At 36.4% G+C, this 21,504-nt stretch overlaps 1 protein-coding gene and 1 pseudogene across 2 annotated transcripts; one reads left to right on the top strand and one right to left on the bottom strand.

Moving 5' to 3' along the window:
- Positions 1-37: 37 nt before the first annotated feature.
- Positions 38-14,577, bottom strand: LOC105167531 (uncharacterized). Its single transcript, XM_088883211.1, has 36 exons — positions 13,975-14,577; positions 13,793-13,883; positions 13,470-13,548; positions 12,725-12,796; positions 12,582-12,642; positions 12,438-12,509; positions 11,345-11,435; positions 11,022-11,100; positions 10,277-10,348; positions 10,133-10,193; positions 9,989-10,060; positions 9,845-9,916; positions 8,933-9,058; positions 8,751-8,841; positions 8,428-8,506; positions 7,682-7,753; positions 7,538-7,598; positions 7,394-7,465; positions 7,250-7,321; positions 6,338-6,463; positions 6,156-6,246; positions 5,833-5,911; positions 5,088-5,159; positions 4,944-5,015; positions 4,800-4,871; positions 4,656-4,727; positions 3,744-3,869; positions 3,562-3,652; positions 3,239-3,317; positions 2,494-2,565; positions 2,350-2,421; positions 2,206-2,277; positions 1,294-1,419; positions 1,112-1,202; positions 789-867; positions 38-115 (listed from the first exon to the last, which is right to left on the bottom strand). Exons 1-24 carry the CDS (start codon positions 14,344-14,346, stop codon positions 4,946-4,948), a joined length of 2,205 nt encoding a protein of 734 aa, XP_088739337.1. The 5' UTR covers positions 14,347-14,577; the 3' UTR covers positions 38-115; positions 789-867; positions 1,112-1,202; positions 1,294-1,419; positions 2,206-2,277; positions 2,350-2,421; positions 2,494-2,565; positions 3,239-3,317; positions 3,562-3,652; positions 3,744-3,869; positions 4,656-4,727; positions 4,800-4,871; positions 4,944-4,945.
- Positions 14,578-17,185: 2,608 nt separating this feature from the next.
- Positions 17,186-19,501, top strand: LOC105167599 (uncharacterized; annotated as a pseudogene). Its single transcript, XR_016066692.1, has 4 exons — positions 17,186-17,632; positions 17,724-17,813; positions 18,529-18,602; positions 18,703-19,501. The product of XR_016066692.1 is annotated as an uncharacterized LOC105167599 (transcript).
- The last annotated feature ends 2,003 nt before the right edge of the window (positions 19,502-21,504 follow it).

The following is a 21,504-nucleotide window of genomic DNA, read 5'->3' as shown; positions in this document are numbered from 1 at the left end:
GCACGCACATCTAAGCGTAACAGAATAAGGAACGCGGAGATACCTTTCTATTGAATTGCTGCCTAGGGGCCTTTCCTTCAGTTCACTTACGAGCACTTCGCTTTCTATGAGGCATCTGCAGATTTGCAAAAGCCAGATTAAACACCTCATTACTCCATGCTACAAGAAAACCTTAAACTACTTAAGTGAAGTACAATTCACAACTCAAAATGATTAAATTGTTTCACAAAGTTTTGCAGAATCACAGGGGAAAATTTAAACAAGGACAAAACGAACAACTCCTTTTACAAGCAATAATTCTTTTTTCCGTCAACACTGACTTGTAAACTTTCACATATTTCTACCCAACTGAAGCAAATAATTCGAGCAGAGAAATACCTAATAACATACTTTTCAAGCAGAGAAATATTTTTACCCAACTGAAGCAAATAATTCAAGCAGGAAAAAAATAAGATTAACCTATGTCTACGATCAGCCCAACATATTTCTCCACTGCGAAATATCTAGTAATAGGAAAATCCTATGTCTACGATCAGCCCATGGAATTACCTCATAAAACCATCACGATACATCAGAGGGCTATAGATAAAAGCATGTTTACAATACCACCAATCACGTTTCTCGGTTATCATATACTATCAGTTGTATGCTATGCAAATTCAGAAAATTTATCCAAGAACCACATGCTGCGAACCAGAAAAGCGAGTTCAAATTATCATAGCAACCCCTGAAAGAGAAGATTACCAGTACCGCATAAAAAGGATATTAAACACCAATAAGACAGTCACCTTCTCAGAGGTCTGCAAAGGATCTGATTCTTTTTTCGATGTTTCACCCCTTCCACGTGTGACAGTATTCTTGCCTTTCCTGTCGGACAGAAAATCACCAATCACGAACAGAAAGATAAAGAAACTAACGCTACGTTTGGATCTTGGATTTTGGCGACTGAAGTACTGAACCGAACATATTTTTTCACTTCAAACATTGTAACTTGTACTTTATGTTTTATACACTGTCTTCGAATTTACCTTTTCCTCACTAAAATCAATGGGTAAACATAGTCCCAACGTTTTTCAGGTGGAAGCAAATAGAAAGAGAAGGAAAAACTAACCAGATCTATGCTTGTAAGTGAAAGCCTCCCTGTCCTTCAAACCCAACATAAGTTTCGCTTTTGCAGACTCGACTTTCTACTCCATTTTCATCTGCACCAAAAATTCCCAATTATTCATAATTTTTCAACCCTAATTCAACTCCCACACAAAAAATTAGACTTCACACAACCAAGGAAATTACCTTATAAATAACTTGGTGCAAAGATTTTCGTCTTTCTTCAAGAAACCGCCTATCTTTCTGCAGATTCTGGGATAACGTCATTAAAGCGTTGAAAACTCTATCCCATTCTTTCTCGCGGCCGGCGGCCTTGTCGGGGGATTTGCGTTTCCCCATTCCAGATAAGATGAAATGTGATAAAACAGAGTAAGCAACAAACGGGAGAATAATGTCGTAGGACTTTGGGATATCACAGAGAAGCAGAAGAAATCGCAGAGGGAGGCAAAGTGAACGTTGGATCGAAATGAAGCCTCCAATGGTCGGAATTTTCAATCATAAGCGGGCAAAACAATGAAAAAGATGGTAGATAAGGTCAAGTTGTCATAGTCCAAACTACTGATTCGAGCTCTTCTAATATAAGCCCGGAATCTCTGATTAATGGTGTTCTAGTGGAGGAAAAGCATTCTAATTGTGGTATCCTAGAAACTTTTCGACAAATAAAGAACCATGGAAGAGGGTTTTGCCTTGACTCAATTTTTTGCTCAACATAATGCATATGTTTGGATTTTGCTTTGACCAAACGACAATCTATTTCATGGACTTTTGAGAGAAAATCCAATTAATAACAGATTGGAAAATGTTGAGCCAAAAAATTAACTAAGTAAAACTGAAAAATAAGTATCCTATATTTTAGGCAGATGTAAAGCCTCTTCCCTAGCTAGGTTCTTGTTTGTTAAAAAAGTATTCAAGGTGAGCTCAATACCACAACTATACTACTTTTCCTCCATGGAAACATCATATTCAGAGAAGGGCAAAGGTGCAACGAGAATATATTTTGCAGGAATTGGGTGTTAGTCCAGTATTTCCAAAGGGTGCAACATATCGTTTTGCATGCATGCATATCCAAGCATAACAGAATAAGGAATGCGGAGATACCTTTAGATTGAATTGCAGCCTACGGGCCTTTCCTTCACTTGACATACGAGCACTTCGCTTTCCATGAGCCATCTGCAGATTTGCAACATATCATTTTGCATGCAAGCATATCTAAGCATAACAGAATAAGGAACGCGGGGATACATTTAGATTGAATTGCTGCCTAGGGGCCTTTCCTTCACTTGACTTACGAGCACTTCGCTTTCTATGAGCCATCTGCAGATTTGCAGCATATCATTTTGCATGCACGCACATCTAAGCATAACAGAATAAGGAACGCGGAGATACCTTTCTATTGAATTGCTGCCTAGGGGCCTTTCCTTCAGTTGACTTACGAGCACTTCGCTTTCTATGAGCCATCTGCAGATTTGCAAAAGCCAGATTAAACACCTCATTACTCCATGCTACAAGAAAACCTTAAACTACTTAAGTGAAGTACAATTCACAACTCAAAATGATTAAATAGTTTCACAAAGTTTTGCAGAATCACAGGGTAAAATTTAAACAAGGACAAAACGAACAACTCCTTTTACAAGCAATAATCCTTTTTTCCGTCAACACTGACTTGTAAACTTTCACATATTTCTACCCAACTGAAGCAAATAATTCAAGCAGAGAAATACCTAATAACATACTTTTCAAGCAGAGAAATATTTTTACCCAACTGAAGCAAATAATTCAAGCAGGAAAAAAATAAGTTTAACCTATGTCTACGATCAGCCCAACATATTTCTCCACTGCGAAATATCTAGCAATAGGAAAATCCTATGTCTACGATCAGCCCATGGAATTACCTCATAAAACCATCACGATACATCAGAGGGCTATAGATAAAAGCATGTTTACAATACCACCAATCACGTTTCTCGGTTATCATATACTATCAGTTGTATGCTATGCAAATTCAGAAAATTTATCCAAGAACCACATGCTGCGAACCAGAAAAGCGAGTTCAAATTATCATAGCAACCCCTGAAAGAGAAGATTACCAGTACCGCATAAAAAGGATATTAAACACCAATAAGACAGTCACCTTCTCAGAGGTCTGCAAAGGATCTGATTCTTTTTTCGATGTTTCACCCCTTCCACGTGTGACAGTATTCTTGCCTTTCCTGTCGGACAGAAAATCACCAATCACGAACAGAAAGATAAAGAAACTAACGCTACGTTTGGATCTTGGATTTTGGCGACTGAAGTACTGAACCGAACATATTTCTACACTTCAAACATTGTAACTTGTACTTTATGTTTTATACACTGTCTTCGAATTTACCTTTTCCTCACTAAAATCAATGGGTAAACATAGTCCCAACGTTTTTCAGGTGAAAACAAATAGAAAGAGAAGGAAAAACTAACCATATCTTTGCTTGTAAGTGAAAGCCTCCCTGTCCTTCAAACCCAACATAAGTTCCGCTTTTGCAGACTCAACTTTCTGCTCCTTTTTCATCTGCACCAAAAATTCCCAATTATTCATAGTTTTTCAACCCCAATTCAACTCCCACACAAAAAATTAGACTTCACACAACCAAGGAAATTACCTTATAAATAACTTAGGGCAAAGATTTTCGTCTTTCTTCAAGAAACCGCCTATCTTTCTGCAGATTTTGGGATAACGTCACTAAAGCGTTGAAAACTCCATCCCATTCTTTCTCGCGGCCGGCGGCCTTGTCGGGGGATTTGCGTTTCCCCATTCCAGATAAGATGAAATGTGATAAAACAGAGTAAGCAACAAACGGGAGAATAATGTAGTAGGACTTTGGGATATCACAGAGAAGAAGAAGAAATCGCAGAGGGAGGCAAAGTGAACGTTGGATCGAAATGAAGCCTCCAATGGTCGGAATTTTCAATCATAAGCGGGCAAAACAATGAAAAAGATGGTAGATAAGGTCAAGTTGTCATAGTCCAAACTACTGATTCGAGCTCTTCTAATATAAGCCCAGAATCTCTGATTAATGGTGTTCTGGTGGAGGAAAAGCATTCTAAGTGTGGTATCCTAGAAACTTTTCGTCAAATAAAGAACCATGGAAGAGGGTTTTGCCTTGACTCAATTTTTTGCTCAACATAATGCATATGTTTGGATTTTGCTTTGACCAAACGACAATCTATTTCATGGACTTTTGAGAGAAAATCCAATTAATAACAGATTGGAAAATGTTGAGCCAAAAAATTAACTAAGTAAAACTGAAAAATAAGTATCCTATATTTTAGGCAGATGTAAAGCCTCTTCCCTAGCTAGTTTCTTGTTTGTTAAAAATGTATTCAAGGTGAGCTCAATACCACAACTATACTACTTTTCCTCCATGGAAACATCATATTCAGAGAAGGGCAAAGGTGCAACGAGAATATATTTTGCAGGAATTGGGTGTTAGTCCAGTATTTCCAAAGGGTGCAACATATCGTTTTGCATGCATGTATATCCAAGCATAACAGAATAAGGAATGCGGAGATACCTTTAGTTTGAATTGCAGCCTACGGGCCTTTCCTTCACTTGACTTACGAGCACTTCGCTTTCCATGAGCCATCTGCAGATTTGCATCATATCACTTTGCATGCACGCATATCTAAGCATAACCGAATAAGGAACGCGGAGATACCTTTAGATTGAATTGCTGCCTAAGGGCCTTTCCTTCACTTGACTTACGAGCACTTCGCTTTCTATGAGCCATCTGCAGATTTGCAACATATCATTTTGCATGCATGCATATCTAAGCATAACAGAATAAGGAACGCGGGGATACCTTTAGATTGAATTGCTGCCTAGGGGCCTTTCCTTCACTTGACTTACGAGCACTTCGCTTTCTATGAGCCATCTGCAGATTTGCAGCATATCATTTTGCATGCACGCACATCTAAGCATAACAGAATAAGGAACGCGGAGATACCTTTCTATTGAATTGCTGCCTAGGGGCCTTTCCTTCAGTTGATTTACGAGCACTTCGCTTTCTATGAGCCATCTGCAGATTTGCAAAAGCCAGATTAAACACCTCATTACTCCATGCTACAAGAAAACCTTAAACTACTTAAGTGAAGTACAATTCACAACTCAAAATGATTAAATTGTTTCACAAAGTTTTGCAGAATCACAGGGGAAAATTTAAACAAGGACAAAACGAACAACTCCTTTTACAAGCAATAATTCTTTTCTCCGTCAACACTGACTTGTAAACTTTCACATATTTCTACCCAACTTAAGCAAATAATTCAAGCAGAGAAATACCTAATAACATACTTTTCAAGCAGAGAAATATTTTTACCCAACTGAAGCAAATAATTCAAGCAGGAAAAAAATAAGTTTAACCTATGTCTACGATCAGCCCAACATATTTCTCCACTGCGAAATATCTAGCAATAGGAAAATCCTATGTCTACGATCAGCCCATGGAATTACCTCATAAAACCATCACGATACATCAGAGGGCTATAGATAAAAGCATGTTTACAATACCACCAATCACGTTTCTCGGTTATCATATACTATCAGTTGTATGCTATGCAAATTCAGAAAATTTATCCAAGAACCACATGCTGCGAACCAGAAAAGCGAGTTCAAATTATCATAGCAACCCCTGAAAGAGAAGATTACCAGTACCGCATAAAAAGGATATTAAACACCAATAAGACAGTCACCTTCTCAGAGGTCTGCAAAGGATCTGATTCTTTTTTCGATGTTTCACCCCTTCCACGTGTGACAGTATTCTTGCCTTTCCTGTCGGACAGAAAATCACCAATCACGAACAGAAAGATAAAGAAACTAACGCTACGTTTGGATCTTGGATTTTGGCGACTGAAGTACTGAACCGAACATATTTCTACACTTCAAACATTGTAACTTGTACTTTATGTTTTATACACTGTCTTCGAATTTACCTTTTCCTCACTAAAATCAATGGGTAAACATAGTCCCAACGTTTTTCAGGTGGAAGCAAATAGAAAGAGAAGGAAAAACTAACCAGATCTATGCTTGTAAGTGAAAGCCTCCCTGTCCTTCAAACCCAACATAAGTTCCGCTTTTGCAGACTCAACTTTCTGCTCCATTTTCATCTGCACCAAAAATTCCCAATTATTCATAATTTTTCAACCCTAATTCAACTCCCACACAAAAAATTAGACTTCACACAACCAAGGAAATTACCTTATAAATAACTTGGGGCAAAGATTTTCGTCTTTCTTCAAGAAACCGCCTATCTTTCTGCAGATTCTGGGATAACGTCACTAAAGCGTTGAAAACTCTATCCCATTCTTTCTCGCGGCCGGCGGCCTTGTCGGGGGATTTGCGTTTCCCCATTCCAGATAAGATGAAATGTGATAAAACAGAGTAAGCAACAAACGGGAGAATAATGTAGTAGGACTTTGGGATATCACAGAGAAGAAGAAGAAATCGCAGAGGGAGGCAAAGTGAACGTTGGATCGAAATGAAGCCTCCAATGGTCGGAATTTTCAATCATAAGCGGGCAAAACAATGAAAAAGATGGTAGATAAGGTCAAGTTGTCATAGTCCAAACTACTGATTCGAGCTCTTCTAATATAAGCCCGGAATCTCTGATTAATGGTGTTCTAGTGGAGGAAAAGCATTCTAAGTGTGGTATCCTAGAAACTTTTCGTCAAATAAAGAACCATGGAAGAGGGTTTTGCCTTGACTCAATTTTTTGCTCAACATAATGCATATGTTTGGATTTTGCTTTGACCAAACGACAATCTATTTCATGGACTTTTGAGAGAAAATCCAATTAATAACAGATTGGAAAATGTTGAGCCAAAAAATTAACTAAGTAAAACTGAAAAATAAGTATCCTATATTTTAGGCAGATGTAAAGCCTCTTCCCTAGCTAGGTTCTTGTTTGTTAAAAAAGTATTCAAGGTGAGCTCAATACCACAACTATACTACTTTTCCTCCATGGAAACATCATATTCAGAGAAGGGCAAAGGTGCAATGAGAATATATTTTGCAGGAATTGGGTGTTAGTCCAGTATTTCCAAAGGGTGCAACATATCGTTTTGCATGCATGCATATCCAAGCATAACAGAATAAGGAATGCGGAGATACCTTTAGTTTGAATTGCAGCCTACGGGCCTTTCCTTCACTTGACTTACGAGCACTTCGCTTTCCATGAGCCATCTGCAGATTTGCATCATATCACTTTGCATGCACGCATATCTAAGCATAACCGAATAAGGAACGCGGAGATACCTTTAGATTGAATTGCTGCCTAAGGGCCTTTCCTTCACTTGACTTACGAGCACTTCGCTTTCTATGAGCCATCTGCAGATTTGCAACATATCATTTTGCATGCATGCATATCTAAGCATAACAGAATAAGGAACGCGGGGATACCTTTAGATTGAATTGCTGCCTAGGGGCCTTTCCTTCACTTGACTTACGAGCACTTCGCTTTCTATGAGCCATCTGCAGATTTGCAGCATATCATTTTGCATGCACGCACATCTAAGCATAACAGAATAAGGAACGCGGAGATACCTTTCTATTGAATTGCTGCCTAGGGGCCTTTCCTTCAGTTGACTTACGAGCACTTCGCTTTCTATGAGCCATCTGCAGATTTGCAAAAGCCAGATTAAACACCTCATTACTCCATGCTACAAGAAAACCTTAAACTACTTAAGTGAAGTACAATTCACAACTCAAAATGATTAAATTGTTTCACAAAGTTTTGCAGAATCACAGGGGAAAATTTAAACAAGGACAAAACGAACAACTCCTTTTACAAGCAATAATTCTTTTCTCCGTCAACACTGACTTGTAAACTTTCACATATTTCTACCCAACTGAAGCAAATAATTCAAGCAGAGAAATACCTAATAACATACTTTTCAAGCAGAGAAATATTTTTACCCAACTGAAGCAAATAATTCAAGCAGGAAAAAAATAAGTTTAACCTATGTCTACGATCAGCCCAACATATTTCTCCACTGCGAAATATCTAGCAATAGGAAAATCCTATGTCTACGATCAGCCCATGGAATTACCTCATAAAACCATCACGATACATCAGAGGGCTATAGATAAAAGCATGTTTACAATACCACCAATCACGTTTCTCGGTTATCATATACTATCCAGTTGTATGCTATGCAAATTCAGAAAATTTATCCAAGAACCACATGCTGCGAACCAGAAAAGCGAGTTCAAATTATCATAGCAACCCCTGAAAGAGAAGATTACCAGTACCGCATAAAAAGGATATTAAACACCAATAAGACAGTCACCTTCTCAGAGGTCTGCAAAGGATCTGATTCTTTTTTCGATGTTTCACCCCTTCCACGTGTGACAGTATTCTTGCCTTTCCTGTCGGACAGAAAATCACCAATCACGAACAGAAAGATAAAGAAACTAACGCTACGTTTGGATCTTGGATTTTGGCGACTGAAGTACTGAACCGAACATATTTCTACACTTCAAACATTGTAACTTGTACTTTATGTTTTATACACTGTCTTCGAATTTACCTTTTCCTCACTAAAATCAATGGGTAAACATAGTCCCAACGTTTTTCAGGTGGAAGCAAATAGAAAGAGAAGGAAAAACTAACCAGATCTATGCTTGTAAGTGAAAGCCTCCCTGTCCTTCAAACCCAACATAAGTTCCGCTTTTGCAGACTCAACTTTCTGCTCCATTTTCATCTGCACCAAAAATTCCCAATTATTCATAATTTTTCAACCCTAATTCAACTCCCACACAAAAAATTAGACTTCAAACAACCAAGGAAATTACCTTATAAATAACTTGGTGCAAAGATTTTCGTCTTTCTTCAAGAAACCGCCTATCTTTCTGCAGATTCTGGGATAACGTCACTAAAGCGTTGAAAACTCTATCCCATTCTTTCTCGCGGCCGGCGGCCTTGTCGGGGGATTTGCGTTTCCCCATTCCAGATAAGATGAAATGTGATAAAACAGAGTAAGCAACAAACGGGAGAATAATGTCGTAGGACTTTGGGATATCACAGAGAAGAAGAAGAAATCGCAGAGGGAGGCAAAGTGAACGTTGGATCGAAATGAAGCCTCCAATGGTCGGAATTTTCAATCATAAGCGGGCAAAACAATGAAAAAGATGGTAGATAAGGTCAAGTTGTCATAGTCCAAACTACTGATTCGAGCTCTTCTAATATAAGCCCGGAATCTCTGATTAATGGTGTTCTAGTGGAGGAAAAGCATTCTAAGTGTGGTATCCTAGAAACTTTTCGTCAAATAAAGAACCATGGAAGAGGGTTTTGCCTTGACTCAATTTTTTGCTCAACATAATGCATATGTTTGGATTTTGCTTTGACCAAACGACAATCTATTTCATGGACTTTTGAGAGAAAATCCAATTAATAACAGATTGGAAAATGTTGAGCCAAAAAATTAACTAAGTAAAACTGAAAAATAAGTATCCTATATTTTAGGCAGATGTAAAGCCTCTTCCCTAGCTAGGTTCTTGTTTGTTAAAAAAGTATTCAAGGTGAGCTCAATACCACAACTATACTACTTTTCCTCCATGGAAACATCATATTCAGAGAAGGGCAAAGGTGCAACGAGAATATATTTTGCAGGAATTGGGTGTTAGTCAAGTATTTCCAAAGGGTGCAACATATCGTTTTGCATGCATGCATATCCAAGCATAACAGAATAAGGAATGCGGAGATACCTTTAGATTGAATTGCAGCCTACGGGCCTTTCCTTCACTTGACTTACGAGCACTTCGCTTTCCATGAGCCATCTGCAGATTTGCATCATATCACTTTGCATGCACGCATATCTAAGCATAACCGAATAAGGAACGCGGAGATACCTTTAGATTGAATTGCTGCCTAAGGGCCTTTCCTTCACTTGACTTACGAGCACTTCGCTTTCTATGAGCCATCTGCAGATTTGCAACATATCATTTTGCATGCATGCATATCTAAGCATAACAGAATAAGGAACGCGGGGATACCTTTAGATTGAATTGCTGCCTAGGGGCCTTTCCTTCACTTGACTTACGAGCACTTCGCTTTCTATGAGCCATCTGCAGATTTGCAGCATATCATTTTGCATGCACGCACATCTAAGCATAACAGAATAAGGAACGCGGAGATACCTTTCTATTGAATTGCTGCCTAGGGGCCTTTCCTTCAGTTGACTTACGAGCACTTCGCTTTCTATGAGCCATCTGCAGATTTGCAAAAGCCAGATTAAACACCTCATTACTCCATGCTACAAGAAAACCTTAAACTACTTAAGTGAAGTACAATTCACAACTCAAAATGATTAAATAGTTTCACAAAGTTTTGCAGAATCACAGGGGAAAATTTAAACAAGGACAAAACGAACAACTCCTTTTACAAGCATTAATTCTTTTCTCCGTCAACACTGACTTGTAAACTTTCACATATTTCTACCCAACTGAAGCAAATAATTCAAGCAGAGAAATACCTAATAACATACTTTTCAAGCAGAGAAATATTTTTACCCAACTGAAGCAAATAATTCAAGCAGGAAAAAAATAAGTTTAACCTATGTCTACGATCAGCCCAACATATTTCTCCACTGCGAAATATCTAGCAATAGGAAAATCCTATGTCTACGATCAGCCCATGGAATTACCTCATAAAACCATCACGATACATCAGAGGGCTATAGATAAAAGCATGTTTACAATACCACCAATCACGTTTCTCGGTTATCATATACTATCAGTTGTATGCTATGCAAATTCAGAAAATTTATCCAAGAACCACATGCTGCGAACCAGAAAAGCGAGTTCAAATTATCATAGCAACCCCTGAAAGAGAAGATTACCAGTACCGCATAAAAAGGATATTAAACACCAATAAGACAGTCACCTTCTCAGAGGTCTGCAAAGGATCTGATTCTTTTTTCGATGTTTCACCCCTTCCACGTGTGACAGTATTCTTGCCTTTCCTGTCGGACAGAAAATCACCAATCACGAACAGAAAGATAAAGAAACTAACGCTACGTTTGGATCTTGGATTTTGGCGACTGAAGTACTGAACCGAACATATTTCTACACTTCAAACATTGTAACTTGTACTTTATGTTTTATACACTGTCTTCGAATTTACCTTTTCCTCACTAAAATCAATGGGTAAACATAGTCCCAACGTTTTTCAGGTGAAAACAAATAGAAAGAGAAGGAAAAACTAACCATATCTTTGCTTGTAAGTGAAAGCCTCCCTGTCCTTCAAACCCAACATAAGTTCCGCTTTTGCAGACTCAACTTTCTGCTCCTTTTTCATCTGCACCAAAAATTCCCAATTATTCATAGTTTTTCAACCCCAATTCAACTCCCACACAAAAAATTAGACTTCACACAACCAAGGAAATTACTTTATAAATAACTTAGGGCAAAGATTTTCGTCTTTCTTCAAGAAACCGCCTATCTTTCTGCAGATTTTGGGATAACGTCACTAAAGCGTTGAAAACTCCATCCCATTCTTTCTCGCGGCCGGCGGCCTTGTCGGGGGATTTGCGTTTCCCCATTCCAGATAAGATGAAATGTGATAAAACAGAGTAAGCAACAAACGGGAGAATAATGTAGTAGGACTTTGGGATATCACAGAGAAGAAGAAGAAATCGCAGAGGGAGGCAAAGTGAACGTTGGATCGAAATGAAGCCTCCAATGGTCGGAATTTTCAATCATAAGCGGGCAAAACAATGAAAAAGATGGTAGATAAGGTCAAGTTGTCATAGTCCAAACTACTGATTCGAGCTCTTCTAATATAAGCCCAGAATCTCTGATTAATGGTGTTCTGGTGGAGGAAAAGCATTCTAAGTGTGGTATCCTAGAAACTTTTCGACAAATAAAGAACCATGGAAGAGGGTTTTGCCTTGACTAAATTTTTTGCTCAACATAATGCATATGTTTGGATTTTGCTTTGACCAAACGACAATATATATCATGGACTTTTGATACAAAATCCAATTAATAACAGATTGGAAAATGTTGAGCCAAAAAATTAACTAAGTAAAACTGAAAATAAGTATCCTATATTTTAGGCAGATGTAAAGCCTCTTCCCTAGCTAGGTTCTTGTTTGTTAAAAAAGTATTCAAGGTGAGCTCAATACCACAACTATACTACTTTTCCTCCATGGAAACATCATATTCAGAAAAGGGCAAAGGTGCAACAAAAATATATTTCGCAGGAATTGGGTGTTAGCCCAGTATTTCCAAAGGGTGCAACATATCATTTTGCATGCATGCATATCTGAGCATAACAAAATAAGGAATGCGGAGATACCTTTAGATTGAATTGCAGCCTACGGGCCTTTCCTTCACTTGACTTACGAGCACTTCGCTTTCTATGAGCCATCTGCAGATTTGCAACATATCATTTTGCATGCATGCATATCTAAGCATAACAGAATAAGGAACGCGGAGATACCTGTAGATTGAATTGCTGCCTAGGGGCCTTTCCTTCACTTGACTTACGAGCACTTCGCTTTCTATGAGCCATCTGCACATTTGCAACATATCATTTGCATGCAAGCACATCTAAGCATAACAGAATAAGGAATGCGGAGATACCTTTCTATTGAATTGCTGCCAAGGGGCCTTTCCTTCAGTTGACTTACGAGCACTTCGCTTTCTATGAGCCATCTGCAGATTTGCAAAAGGCAGATTAAACACCTCATTACTCCATGCTACAAGAAAACCTTAAACTACTTAAGTGAAGTACAATTCACAAGTCAAAATGATTAAATAGTTTCAGAAAGTTTTGCATAATCACAGGGGAAGATTTAAACAAGGACAAAACGAACAACTCCTTTTACAAGCAATAATTCTTTTCTGTGTCAACACTGACTTGTAAACTTTGACATATTTCTACCCAACTGAAGCAAATAATTCAAGCAGAGAAAACCTAATAACATACTTTTCAAGCAGAGAAATACTTTTACCCAACTGAAGCAAATAATTCAAGCAGGAAAAAAATAAGTTTAACCTATGTCTACGATCAGCCCAACATATTTCTCCACTGTGAAATATCTAGCAATAGGAAAATCCTATGTCTACGATCAGCCCATGGAATTATCTCATAAAACCATCACGATACATCAGAGGGCTATAGATAAAAGCATGTTTACAATATCACCAATCAGGTTTCCTCTGTTATCATATACTATCAGTTGTATGCTATGCCAATTCAGAAAATTTATCCAAGAACCACATGCTGCGAACCAGAAAAGCAAGTTTAAATTATCATAGCAACCCCTGAAAGAGAAGATTACCAGTACAGCATAAAAAGGATATTAAACACCAATAAGACAGTCACCTTCTTAGAGGTCTGCAAAGGATCTGATTCTTTTTTTGATGTTTCACCCCTTCCACGAGTGACAGTATTCTTGCCTTTCCTGTCGAACAGAAAATCACCAATCACGAACAGGAAGATAAAGAAACTAATGCTACGTTTGGATCTTGGATTTTGGGGACTGAAGTACTGAACCGAACATATTTTTTCGCTTCAAACATTGTAACTTGTACTTTATGTTTTAGACACTGTCTTCGAATTTACCTTTTCCTCACTAAAATCAATGGGTAAACATAGTCTCATCGTTTTTCAGGTGAAAGCAAATAGAAAGAGAAGGAAAAACTAACCATATCTTTGCTTGTAAGTGAAAGCCTCCCTGTCCTTCAAACCCAACATAAGTTCCGCTTTTGCAGACTCAACTTTCTGCTCCTTTTTCATCTGCACCAAAAATTCCCAATTATTCATAATTTTTCAACCCTAATTCAACTGCCACACAAAAAATTAGACTTCACACAACCAAGGAAATTACCTTATAAATAACTTGGTGCAAAGATTTTCGTCTTTCTTCAAGAAACCGCCTATCTTTCTGCAGATTCTGGGATAACGTCACTAAAGCGTTGAAAACTCTATCCCATTCTTTCTCGCGGCCGGCGGCCTTGTCGGGGGATTTGCGTTTCCCCATTCCAGATAAGATGAAATGTGATAAAACAGAGTAAGCAACAAACAGGAGAATAATGTAGTATGACTTTGGGATATCACAGAGAAGAAGAAGAAATCGGAGTGGTAGATAAAGTGAACGTTTGATCCTCCAACGGTCGGAATTTTGAATTATAAGCGCCAGCTGCCCCCCCCCCCCCTCCCTCCTCGCGAGGAAGTCACTTGAGTCCCTCGACTGTGGCATTCGGCTGTAGACACCTCCAACGGTCGGAATTTTCAATTACAAGCGGCACCTCCCACCCTCCCCACCCCCCCTCCTTCCCCCCCACCCCCTCCTCACGAGGAAGTCACTTGAGTCGACTGTGGTAATGGGCTGTAAACACCTCCAACGGTCGGAATTTTCAATTATAAGCGGTAAGAGGCAGCTTCCCCCGACCTCTCTCCTCACGAGGAAGTCACTTGAGCCCCTCGACTGTGTGTGGTGTTGGGCTGTAAACAGCTTTAGAGTTACCAGTATATAAAAATAAATAAAATTTATTAATTCAATAAAATTACAAATTTTTGGAACCAATATGTAAAAAAATAACATTTATATAATTTTTAAAATAATAAATTACAAGAGACTCTTTTAAAATTTGTTATGATTATTAATACCTATTCATTGTTCGAAAAATTATAAGCACCTCCTTGAAATTAATAAGTGTTCAACAAATACCCCTTCTTGACAGTCGTTAATTCTATATGAGCATTTATTAGATGATCATTAATTCTAATAAAATGTTTGAAAATTTTTAAATAATAAAAAATATTTGTAATTAGACAAATTTTATGAGAACTAACTTCTTTTTTAAAATATGAATAATATAATTAAAATTAATAAATATGAATAAAATTCATTATATGGAAAAAGTTTGTTACTAGTTGTTTTTATATGTTAGGGCATTGTGTTCCCTCCCCCCATATTTTTTATTTTTTTATTTTATAATAATTTATGCCGCACTTTATGTATGTACAATTAATTTTAAAACTTAAATATTAAAATATTACTTTTTAAAAATATATATGTTAGTTAAATATTAAACAAAAATAATAAAATAATAAAAATTGTGAGAAGTTATTGAGAAAAATAGTGGGGAAGAGAGAGACTTGGAGGTTGAGAAAAAAATATAAATAATTCTAAAATTAAAAAAATTAGCATATCAAGAAAAATTCGAGACAATAAATAAAATTTTTCATTATAATAAAGTATAAATTAAGGGAGAACAACTCTTTTGACGTATTCTTTTTTCATAGTTTGGAATTTATTTATTTTTTCTTCACCCACTAATGTTCAAATTTCTTCCGCTATATATAAATGGCAAAGATTATTTTTTTTAAATTATTATTTTTTTTCTCTTTCTCATACTCTAAGTATTATCTTTTATTTTTTTAAATTATAATAATTTTAGATTGTCATTTTTCATACAATAAAAATTTTTAGTAAATGATATATAATTATTTATATTTTAAAAAAATTTATGCACATGTTTTACATACAACTATTTTTTTTATTAAGTACCCACAATTTTTTACACTTTTGTTGATTTATGAAATTTTAAATTGTATGTTAAAGAATAAAAAAAACACATACAATTGTGTTAAAGGCAATGGTCATCCGCAACGTGGGATGAATATAAAGGCATCTGCAATCAAAACCCTAACATCAATTCATTTTCAAGAAAATCTCATATGTAGTGAAATCTCTCAAAGAAGGATCCCTTACCCACTGATGTGTGATTAAGAGGAGATACAAGAAAAATGCTAAGAATGCCCTTCATTAAGAGCATTATAGTCATTTAAGCAAGGATCCGCGCCTCTTCCATCAGTCGAGTCGCAAGGACCCGACCCGAATCCGTCTGCCCTCGAAGACCCGGACAATTATAGTCGTCTGATCATGGACGCCGGCCAGTAGGATGAGACCACGTGTCTGGTCAGCGCCGGTCAGCGCTACCCTGTTGAGCCATATATATAGATCCGAAATGCCGTCATTAAAGGTAACTGTTCTGCATTTATTGAGATCGAACCTTGTGATCGCACACTTTTCTCTCGATCAACCTAACTTGAGCGTCGGAGGGTCATTGTCGGGGACGTGCCCGACGAGCTCACAGTTCTTGTCTTATTCTCAGGGAACTCAAAATCTGATCTTGGAGGAGTTAGCTATCTGTGATGAAATCGTGTCTCGGGATCGCTGAATTCGAGCCGGATCACCCACTCTAGCGAAGCTTTTACGCTCCTCGCGCTTTATCCCCTTATGGAAGATTTCTGTTCTACAATAATTTTTCAGAATTGACAGAATCTTCTTATTTTCCACACCCCAAACGGTGTCACTAGTTACTCCAAGACTGTCATTAAAGAGAAATCAATTGCAATACAACATAACATTTCCTATATCTTTCTTGACAAATATTGATATGCCTCGACAATCGAATGCGTAAAGAATTACAATGTGCTTATGATAGCCCCTTTTAGCTTCTAGAGGGAGACTCTTATTTAGGACCCCTTCTAGCTCAAGCCAAAGAATCAATAGATTTGTTCTGAAATAAAAATGGGGTGGTGTCATGAATTTATATTTCAATTATTGTAGAAACAGAAATAGATTTATACCAAATTATGTTTTATTCATATTTATTAATTTTAATTATATTATTCATATTTAAAAAAAAGTGAAAGTATAAATAGTTCTCATAAAATTTGTCTAATTATAAATATCTTTTTAATGATTTAAAATTTTCAAACATCATATTAGAATTAATGATCATCTAACAAATGCTCACATAAAATTAACGGCTGTCAATAAGGGGTATTTGTTGGACATTCATTAATTTTAAAGAGTTGTTTATAATTTTTCGAACAATAAATGGGTATTTGTAATAATAACAAACTTTAAGGGAGTCTCTTATAATTTATTATTTTAAAAACTAAATAAATTTTATGTTTTTACATATTGGTTGCAAAATTTTATAATTTTATTGAATTATACATAAATTTTATTTATTTTTATACATATTGGTTCCCCTAAAGTTGTTTACAGCCCATTCCTCGTGAGGAGGGCGGGGGGAAGCTGCCTCTTCAAAATTCCGACCGTTGGCGTTGGGCTTCATTTCGATCCAACGTTCACTTTGTCTCTCTCTCTCTCTGCGATTTCTTCTTCTTCTTCTCTGCAATATCCCAAATTCCTAATTCCGACCGTTGGCGTTGGGCTTCATTTCGATCCAACGTTCACTTTGTCTCTCTCTCTGCGATTTCTTCTTCTTCTTCTCTGTGATATCCCAAATTCCTACTACATTATTCTCCTGTTTGTTGCTTACTCTGTTTTATTACATTTCATCTTATCTGGAATGGGGAAACGCAAATCGAGCGACAAGGCCGCCGGCCGAGAGAAAAAATGGGATAAAGTTTTCAACGCATTAGTGACGTTATCCCAGAATCTGCAGAAAGATAGGCAATTTCTTGAAGAAAGAATAAAATCTTTGCACCAAGTTATTTATAAGGTAATTTCCTTGGTTGTGTGAAGTCTAATTTTTTGTGTGGGAGTTGAATTAGGGTTGAAAAATTATGAATAATTGGGAATTTTTGGTGCAGATGAAAATGGAGCAGAAAGTTGAGTCTGCGAAAGCGGAACTTATTTGGGTTTGAAGGACAGGGAGGCTTTCATTTACAAGCATAGATATGGTTAGTTTTTCTTTCTCTTTCTATTTGCTTTCACCTGAAAAACGTTGAGACTATGTTTACCCATTGATTTTAGTGAGAAAAAGGTAAATTAGGAGACAGTGTCTAAAACATAAAGTACAAATTACAACATTTGAAGCGAAAAAATATGTTCTCTCAGTACTTCAGTCGCCAAAATCCAAGATCCAAATGTAGCATTAGTTTCTTTATTTTTCTGTTTGTGATTGGTGATTTTTTTATAATATTCATTCTCTGTTGGATTTTTAGAAGTGTAGTGGAAGACTTTTCATTTGTCAATTCTAAGTAATGTTGAGAATTCTGTTAATAGAAGGGTTCAATTAACTATGGGCATAGCATGCATTTAGAACCGAGTAGAATACCAGCATACAATTGGAATATTGGATAACTTGCTGGAATATACTTACAGCTTTTGCATGTCTATATTCTTTTTGCCACTAATTCTCTGAGCATAATGTTGCCTTGCTTTAATAGTGCAAACTGCTTATTCAAAGGTCTGAAAGTGGTCTAGTTAGAGGCTCAATACACTGAGATCCATAAGGAAGTCTTAGCTACTCAGCATGCTCATGCTGACCATCTCCATTGTTACCTCTTAGTTTTGGCAGTTTTTCCTCTAACATCAAATTTAGATGGGGAAATTTATGGTTTTGTTTCTTTTTTATTATTCTTATCTTTATATCTTGTTTTCTGTGGAATATAGAGAATGCGGACAATGAGTTGGCTGACTTTAGAGAATGGTCTGACTATCTCTCTCAGAAATGTTCTGATCCAAAAGTATGCTCTTTATTTATTTTATGTTTTATGGTTGTCCAATTGATTTTTCATTTATTTGTATGTATCTTTCTTCTAAAAAAGTAGTCAATATAATTTCCAGGATACATCAGATGATTTTAGTAATAAAGGGGAAGGCTCGCGAAACAAGGCACTTCAAAATGAGGTGAGGAAGCTAAAAAATGAAATTGAGAAATGTAAATCAGAGAACTCTGAGATTTCTGCTCTCTTGAGAGAAAAGAATTTCGTTTGGAACCAGTTCAAAATGATGGAGAGCGACTACAGTAAACAATTAAGGAAGAAAAGTGATGAAGTTGAGCATGCAAATGAAAGGTTTCAGGCACTTGTAAACAGAGCAGAGGAATTACAGATCATAAATGAAAGTTTAAGAATTGACTTCGGCAAGATGGAATCTGAATCAGTAAAAAAGAGTGAGGAAATCTTGAGACTTTTGAAGGAAATTGAACTCTTAAAATCCAAATTTGGGTCAGCGTCACCCTTGTTGTGCCCATGTAGGACAGATGCAGCAGCATCCGACAGGAAAGGCCAGAATACTGGCACTCGTGGAAGGGGTGAAACATTGAAAAAAGAATCAGATCCTTCGCAGACCTCTGAGAATGTGCTGTCTTATTGGTGTTTAATATTCTTTTTATCCTGTACTAGTAATCTTCTCTTTCAGGGGTTGCTATGATAATTTAAACTTGCTTTTCTGGTTCGCAGCATGTGGTTCTTGGATAAATTTTCTGAATTGGCTTAGCATACAACTGATAGTATATGATAACAGAGAAACCTGATTGGTGATATTGTAAACATGCCTTTATCTGTAGCCCTCTGATGTATCGTGATGGTTTTATGAGGTAATTCCATGAGCTGATCATAGACATAGGATTTTCCTATTGCTAGATATTTCGCAGTGGAGAAATATGTTGGTCTTCCTACTATCTGATAACTAATGACATGGTTGAAGATTGCTTAAGAATTTTGAAATATATCTTTTACTGAATAATACCAAGTTTTGTTTTTGCTCGTAATAATGGAAACAATATCTCCCTATGGCATGTCTCTGAGTTCATTATGCGCTCACAGAGGCCTAATGTTTCTAACGTGAATTTGCTGGTTTTTAGTTCCTATAACTTTTGGGAGACCGATTATGAATTGTACAATATATCACGTCAGAGGTGCTGAGATTGTGTTTGCAGCTGCATGTGTGATGATATTTCTGCATGGACAGTCTAGTTTAACAACTAGCTAAATATTTTGGTGCTGTTGGCGAAACATCAGCAGACCTTGAAATTGCAAAAGATGAGACTTTGTGATACCTCACCCACCAAAAATCTCCAATCCATTGGCCAGTTATATTTATTTTTTTGCTCAAGAAACCTTAACCGCGCCCCCATCTTCTATCGGTTTTATTTTCAATCGTCCGACCACCTCTCTACGGGAATCTAGCACCCCTGGAAAGCCCGTTTGATGATGAGCATTATGATACCCCACCCTTCCGTCCATCGACGATTTATTTTGATTTTTCTATTTTTATATTTTTTTAAATTTTTTTATATATATACATATAACTTAAATTATCATTTTTTGGGCTACCCCTTGTGAAGGCCGAAACACAAAAAAAAGCAAAAGAAAGAAAGAAAAGCAAAAACCATATAAGGTGTCCAAAAATGAAATCCAAACACGCATTGGTTTTGGCCCATTTTGGGAATGGATCGAAACCAAATCCAAACTCAGCTATAAGGTTGTCGGGCCTAAGATTGAATTTGGATCTAAGTTAATGTTAGGTGGGAATTTATTATGAATAACCTCTCTACTTTCCGTTTGATAATTTGCTAGAATATTAGTTAATATTCATATAGAACGTTGCATGCTCTTAAGCAGGGGGTTTGACGTGAACCCCTCCTCGTTCATTAGAAATAAAGAATCGCCCATGTACAATTAACAAAAATATCTACTCAATGGAACTGGAAACAAGGGAAAAGATTATTCAGTCTAATCAGCCTTCCCAAAGCTCCTTAAAAGTTAAAGACTGTGCTATAATTAGAGGTGATAGATGAGTTAAGTCGGTTCGTAAGCTGGCTTAACTGAGCTCAGCTCGAGCTCAAACATTTTTGAGGTCGAGCCAACATATTTTTGTTCGAAAGCTCATGAGCCGATTTTCTATTGTTTTTTATTTTTATATATTTAACTGCACATATAACAATATATCAAGTTCATAAAAAAAATACCTATAATATATTAAAATTATTTTCAAGCAATATCTCATATTTTAATTGTATATCATCATAGAAGTATAGTATTTCAATATCTATCTAAAAATAAGCATATTCAATAATTTAGTATTTTTTTAATTATTGTTGTGTAAAATTAATGTATATAATGCATTTGAATTTTATTGTCATACATTAATATCAATTTGTAATTTTCTAACAATTCAAAATATTTTATATATTTATTAGGGAGTATATATATATTTATACCAAGATTATATGTTCACTAATTATGTTACCACTAATTTAATATTAGACGTATAACAAAAATATAAAGTGGAATACTCCTAACATTATATTAATTTAATGAAAAACATGCTTTGTAATTTTATAATTATTATTATTATTATAGTCATTATTATATATATTTTTATCTTATATTAATCATTGATTTTTTAAATTTTCTAATAGTTGAAGAAAATTAGAAATATATTTTTATTAGATTAAAAATAATTTGTGCTTGTCCATCTAACATAATTAATAAATATTCTAATTCACTACAAAAAAAATGTGAGATTTGGAGCGGGTTTAGGAATGATTTTTTTTTTTTTGTGTTTGGAACTATTTGTAGGATGTCAGACTTATTTGGAGCAGTTTTTAGAACGATTTTGGAACGGCTGGAAATCCATTCT

Source organism: Sesamum indicum, linkage group LG8, assembly GCF_026168435.1.
Source record: "Sesamum indicum cultivar Baizhima isolate 11 linkage group LG8, ASM2616843v1, whole genome shotgun sequence".
Classification (NCBI taxonomy): domain Eukaryota; kingdom Viridiplantae; phylum Streptophyta; class Magnoliopsida; order Lamiales; family Pedaliaceae; genus Sesamum; species Sesamum indicum.
Note: the sequence above shows the minus strand (reverse complement) of the source record. Positions and strands in the feature narration are given on the sequence as shown.

Bases quoted from the DNA above. Each gene is read 5' to 3' on its own strand.
- LOC105167531 (XM_088883211.1), bottom strand. From the start codon at position 14,346: ATGCCACAGTCGAGGGACTCAAGTGACTTCCTCGCGAGGAGGGAGGGG. The intron at 12,510-12,581 runs GTATCTCCGCGT...GCAAATCTGCAG, and splicing joins GGCAGCAATTCAATCTACAG to ATGGCTCATAGAAAGCGAAG. The intron at 10,349-11,021 runs GTGACTGTCTTA...GCAAATCTGCAG, and splicing joins CTTTGCAGACCTCTGAGAAG to ATGGCTCATAGAAAGCGAAG.